This window comes from Palaemon carinicauda, chromosome 20 (assembly GCF_036898095.1).
Source record: "Palaemon carinicauda isolate YSFRI2023 chromosome 20, ASM3689809v2, whole genome shotgun sequence".
In the NCBI taxonomy this organism is placed as follows: domain Eukaryota; kingdom Metazoa; phylum Arthropoda; class Malacostraca; order Decapoda; family Palaemonidae; genus Palaemon; species Palaemon carinicauda.
The window spans coordinates 44,127,230-44,133,695 of NC_090744.1; the positions used below are offsets into that span (position 1 = coordinate 44,127,230).

General features: G+C 55.2%; 1 protein-coding gene across 1 annotated transcript; it reads left to right on the top strand.

The window, feature by feature from the left end:
* Positions 1 to 630: 630 nt before the first annotated feature.
* Positions 631 to 3,493, top strand: LOC137659750 (serine/arginine repetitive matrix protein 1-like). The gene is made up of 3 exons (XM_068394562.1): positions 631 to 747; positions 1,890 to 3,153; positions 3,354 to 3,493. Exons 1-3 carry the CDS (start codon positions 631 to 633, stop codon positions 3,491 to 3,493), a joined length of 1,521 nt encoding a protein of 506 aa, XP_068250663.1.
* The last annotated feature ends 2,973 nt before the right edge of the window (positions 3,494 to 6,466 follow it).

The window sequence follows — 6,466 nt, forward strand, 5'->3', positions numbered from 1 at the left end:
AAAAACAAGCAGCGAAAGCCATTAACAATAATCAGACAAAAGGTACTTCACCAAATTGTAGAATAAATTAATATCAGCAAAATGAGTTGACTCGATCAATGGCAGGGAATTTCTGAAGAATGTTGGGAATGGTTCTGGTAACTTATGAGAGATGGCGCTCATGTATGACCACCTACCGTCATGGCGGCGATTGCCGCGAAATTTGAATTTCTGCCGTGCGCGCGACGAAACGCAGGATTTAAGCTATACAGTATATATGTAACTACCAGGGAAGTTACATACTGTATTTAAAAACATCATTTCATATTCTTATACTAATAATACTTATTTGTTCCGTAACTGAAATACAAACCACGCTATTTACATGGGGTAATTACTTCGGCGTAGCTGAATGACGAGCCATTAGAATTTTAACAAGGGTTTACTACCCCACCGCTAGTTAGCCGGGGGTAGGGTGGAGTAGCTTGCTACCTCCCCCCCCCCCTCACACACACTAGTGAATGCTTCACTTTACTTTTGGCTCGGGCGGAGAACAGACCTGTCTGCTCTCTCCCTCGCTTTGACTGCCATTAATCTGTTTTTGCTTTTTCTTCCTCACAGTGTGTTTGAAGTTGGCCTCTATTACTGAATATGCGTACTTGTCCTGGACTCCCTGGCCGCCCTTGTGGGACTTTTATGTCGGCGGTCGACACTGATCCCCACACCTTGTGTCCTCATTGTAGGGGCCAATGGTGTGATAGTGGTAACGTATGTGTTGAATGTAGGGCGTGGTCTACCTCCCAGTGGGAGAGGTTTGCCCGGCGCCGGAAGAAAAAGTCTAAAAGGGATATTTCTCCTTCAGAGGCTTCTTTGAAGAGAGAAAATTCCAAGACTTCTTCTTCCGTAGCCCTTTCCTCCTCCGAAGCTCCCCCTTGAGCGGTCTCTTCCGAGAGGCTGGCGAGTGGCAGCGTAGACCGTATTGCTGTTGACCGATCCCGGGGTGCGGGAGAGGTAGTTGCCTCCCATAGCGAGGCAGCTGCCCCTCCTCCCCCGGAGGAGGATTTAAATATTGATTTGTCTGTAAATAACAATGATTTATTACAGCTTTGGGCTTCTTTGGGGCTGCAGGGTTCGCCCTCCAGGGAAACCCTGTTTGACATGATCAAACTAGGTGCAGCTGTCAAACAATCGCCAACTACAGCAGGGATAGATCCTCTGTCTGTCGTTGACGTTGTTGTGACGGAAACATCTGGTGGGTCTAGTCAAACCCCTGTTCATGTTGCTGAGGTAGCTGAAGGCTTAGTTTCCCCGTCCGAACATCTTTCGAGGGAGGAACTAAGTCCTACGGTCTCTCCTGCCGCTAATTCTCCCCCTCGGGGGAGTTCACTTAGAGACTCCTCTTCAGAGGCCCTACGATGGTCAGCTCGCTGACCCCACGGCCCCTCGTGGGCGTATAAGGCGGAAGGCTCGTCCTCCCCTTTGCCGTAGAGGTCTTCCTTCTCCTCACAAGGGAGTTAGGAGGCGCCTCTTCGGCTTGTCGTCCCCACAGTCCTCTGCGGAGGAGACGACTCGCCGTACGCCGATCCTGCCACCTACCACCTTAAACCTCTCCGGAGATCGTTCGCGATCCCCTTCCGAGGAAGGTCGTCCTTCGGGACCCTGTGACCAGTCTCCCTCCAGACCTGCTGACCTGCCGTCACCATTTGAGGATGCTGATGCGCATTACGCGCCACCTAAACCTGTCATTGCGCAGGCACCGGTCCCTTCGGGGCATAAGGGACTTGAGCGCAAAACTGCGCCTCATACCCTTAAGCGCCAGGTTAAACCTGCGCGCCCTCATGCTGCTGCTGCCGTTCCAGACTTAGCGCCACAGCGCTCACCTGCGCGCTCCTGTTCCTGTTACGCGCCAGGGTTCCTCTGCGCGCCCACAACCTACTGTGCTCCGGTTCCCACCAGCAGTTCCTGATCTAGCACGCCAGCGCTCACCTGCACACACGCGCCCACCTGCGCCCCAGCGCCCACCGGTTCCTGCCACATCGCGCGCAGTCCAAGAGGCACCTAGGTTAGCGCACAGGCGCTCACAGGTACCTCTAGACTCGCAGCGCCCTTCTGGAGTTGGGCGCGAGGCACGCCCATCGCGCGCAGTTCCTGATACAGCGCACACGCGCTCGCCAACGCGCCAGTGCGCTTCTACATCTCAGCGCGCAGTCCAGGAGGTGCCTAAGTTAGCGCACGGGCGCTCACAGGTACCCCTGGACTCTCCTTCCAGACTGCGCAATCCTGTACGCGCTCCTCCAGTCGTGCGCGATGTTCCAGTTGCGCGCCAGGTTCCAGTTGCTCTCAAGGCGCCCCATGCAACTCAACAGTGCACACCTGTGCGCCCTAATCCGATCGCGCGCCCATCGCAGCAGCGCACACCTGCGCGCCCAGCACGCCCATACTCTCCTCAAGTTAACATACCTGCTCAGACGGCTCAGCGCTCACCTGCGCGCCAACATGCAGACCCATCCTCGTGCTATCACGAGGCTGCGCTCTCGCGCCCTCGCCCAGTACTTCCAGATACGCTCCCACGCGCTACTGCTCACTCGCGCCCGACAGTACCGCATCAGGTTACTGCGCGCCCTCGCATCCAGCCTTCAACCCCTCCTCATGATCCAGTTCCTGCGCGCCACACGCCCTCGCCATCTCCTACGCACGCCCGCGCCATCTCCTGCGCGCCCCCGCGCCCGCGCCACCAACCTCGCACGCCCGCGCCTTTGCCAGGACAGGGCTCATCGCGCGACCTCCAGCGCGATCGTCGTCAGGCTGACAGGTCGTCATTTCGTTCCCCTCCCCGCAAGCGCAGAACAGCGCACTCGCCGGAGGAGGGGCGGTTCCCGGACAGGTCTAAGAACTCTCTCATTTCAGCTTCTCTTAAGGCGAACCCTCGTTTGTTGACTCCTCCAAGGGATCGAACGATCCCCTTCCCTCCAGAGGGAGTGTCTGACAGCGCGACTGTCAGCCAGCAGCCCTGGTTCAAGACCCTGGTCAGAGCTATTATGCAGGCTATGAAGCCTGTGCTCTCTGACTTGGGTCACAAATCAGTGGCGGCTGCCTCCCCCCTGAACTGGAAGAGAGGAGTCCCCTCCATGGAGACATCTCCAAGGGCTATCCTGTCTCCTCGCAAATCCTTGCGCAAGGCTCCTTCTCCCCCCCCAGACTTTTTCTCCCTCCCCTGCGGATGAGGATTACCCATCCTCAGGAGAGTCGGATGAGCCGGACCGTTCCCCCATCGCACCAATGGGGGAAACTCCGCCTCTTCCTGAGAAATCTTCTCGATAAGGGGTGGAAAAGAGCCTGCATCCATCGTTACTCGAGTCCTGAATCCCTCCTAGGAGGGAACCGAAGGACTCTTAAGACGATCCCCAAGTCATCGGCAAGGATCAGACAGGAGCCAGTTAGACCTTCGGAGGATGTCCACGAGTCCCCCCAGGAAGAGCCAATGGGAACAGGAGACTTTGTTGCCAGTCCTTAAGGAGGAGAGCACCAAGAGTCAGAACACGCATTCTGGCAAGTTCTGACCCTCATGAGGAACCTCAATGGGATTCCAGACCCAGAGATTCCTCCTCGTGAGGGTAAGGACACGGTCTTGGACCGAGTCTACGGCACCCAGAAACCCTCTAGGGCCAGTGCAGCTTTGCCCTGTTCACAAGGGATGAAGAGTGTCAGAGACAAGGTCGAGGGCCAGCTCTCTGAGCTTGCCTCCTCCAGTAGATCCAGCGCCGGTAACAAGTTCCTCCCTCCTCCTCGAGTCCATCAGAGGAGGTATTTTGAGATCCTTGAGGAGACTTGTTTGGGTCTTCCAGTTCACCACTCCGTGGAAGAACTCACTGGGGGAGTTCCTCTAGAGAGAGACTCCAACCGGCACGTGTCATATTCAGCTGCTGAGATCCTAAGCCAGGAGAAGGTGGCGAAGTGTGCCATGCAGGCAACTTCGTGGCTTGTCATCTGGTTGGGGTCTCTGGGCATCCTGGTGCAGTCTGAGGACCTGTCCAAAGAAAGCACCAGGAAGGCACTGGAGACATTCTTGCTCTCAGGCACGCGGACCATCGAGTTTCTGGCCCACCAAGTCTCGAGCATGTGGGCCAACACGATTTTCAAACGACGGGACGCAGTGGCTGAGAGATTCCACCAGAAGGTCCCCAGTTTGGATGTTAGCAGGCTCAGACACACTTCCGTGCTCGGTAAGAGTTTGTTTGAGCCTAAGGACGTGGAGCTAACCGCTAAGACGTGGAGGAAGTCCAACCAGGATTCCCTCATCCATAGGGCCCTGACATCGAGGCCCTACAAACCTCCAGCAGCCCAACAGCCCCGTCCAGCTAAGGACACAAAGAAGACGACAGCAGCAAAGTCGAAGGTGTCTAAGCCCTTTCCTGCCAAGAGCAGAAGGAGCAAAAAGTCCTCCAGGGGAGGCAAGAACCCTTGAGGAAACGGCCGAGGCCGTAGACGCTAGGATTGGCAGTCCCCCTGCATGTCCACCAGTGGGGGGATGCCTACAAAGTTGCGCGGCAAGGTAGCAGCAACTCGGGCAGATGCCCGGACGATTTCCATAATCGGTCAGGGTTATCGCGTCCCGTTCACAGCTTCTCTACCTCCCCTGACAGCGAATCCAGTGTCATTGAGCTCCCTTACTATGGGATCAGTAAGGGGGCAGGCCCTCCGAGCAGAAGTCCAGACCATGTTAAAGAAGGACGCTCTCCAAGAGGTAGTGGACAGGTCCCCAGGCTTCTACAGTCGACTCTTTCTTGTAAAGAAGGCGTCTGGAGGCTGGAGACCAGTCATCGACCTCTCAACTCTGAACGGGTTTGTCAAACAGACTCCGTTCATTATGGAGACAGCAGACATGGTCAAACTTGCAGTGAGACCACAAGACTTCATGTGTACACTGGACCTGAAGGACGCGTACTTCCAGATCCCAGTCCATCCGTCTTCAAGGAAGTACTTAAGATTTTGCCTAGACGACAAGATCTACCAGTTCAAGGTGCTGTGTTTCGGTTTCTCCACAGCCCCTCAGGTGTTCACCAGAGTGTTCACCCTTATATCATCGTGGGCTCACAGGATCGGCATCCGTCTCGTTCGTTATCTGGACGACTGGTTGATCCTAGCGGACTCGGAGGCAACCCTTCTTCGCCACCGAGACAAGCTTCTCGAACTTTGCCAGGATCTAGGGATCATGGTAAATCTCGAGAAGTCCTCTCTGCAGCCCTCTCAGAAACTGGTATACCTAGGCATGATCATAGACACCAATCTCCACAAAACCTTCCCATCAGACGGCAGGATAGCAAGGCTGAGGAAGGTCGCGAGGCCTTTCCTCAATCGAGAAGAACTCCCAGCCCAAACGTGGTTACGTCTCCTCGGCCGCCTTTCCTCCCTGGCCCGTCTCGTTCCCAACGGTCGCCTCAGAATGAGATCTCTCCAGTGGCGACTCAAGTCCTAGTGTAATCAAGGACACGATTCCCCGGACACTTTGGTCCCTGTGAGTTATGCAGAACAGACAGACCTCCAGTGGTGGGTGGCAGAAGAGAACCTACGAAAGGGAGTGGATCTTCTCGTCCTTCCCCCGGATTTGATGTTGTTCTCGGACGCATCAAAGAAACAAAGGAAGGGTGGGGGGCCCACGTTCTGAACCACAGGACCTCAGGCCTGTGGTCAGAATCAGAAAAGTACCTTCACATAAACCTGCTAGAAATGAAGGCCGTGTTCCTGGCACTTTAGAAGTTCCACCAAGTCCTGGCGGGCCACTCTGTGGTTGTGATGAGTGACAACGCCACAGTGGTGGCTTATATCAACAAGCAGGGAGGCACCTTTTCAGAACAGCTATCCCATCTTGCAGTAGAGATTCTGAGATGGTCCGAAGTCCACTTGATCACACTAGCGGCTCGCTTCATTCCAGGCAGAAGGAATGTGCTCGCTGACAGTCTGAGCAGAGCGACGCAGATAGTGAGTATCGAGTGGTCTTTGGATCCTCAAGTAGCCAACAAAGTCCTGACTTTGTGGGGTTCCCCAACGGTGGATCTGTTCGCTACAGCGTTGAACTTCAAGCTCCCGCTGTACTGCTCCCCAGTCCCGGACCCCAAGGCTCTCTGGCAGGATGCCTTCCAACAACGGTGGGACAACATTGATTTGTACGCCTTTCCCCCGTTCTGTCTGATGAGGAGGGTGCTCAACAAGATCGGAATATCGGTCAATCTATCGATGACCCTGATAGCTCCGCTATGGCCTTACGCAGAATGGTTCCCGAACCTTCTGCAACTCCTCACGGAGGTTCCGAGAGAACTCCCTCCACGTCACGAGCTACTCAAACAACCACACGCCAACATCTTCCACAAAGCCGTAGCTTCGCTTCGACTTCACGCCTGGAGACTATCCAGCATCTCCTCACTGAGAGAGGATTTTCGCAACAAGTTGTGAATAGGATGTCTGGACACCTGCGCAAGTTATCCGCAGG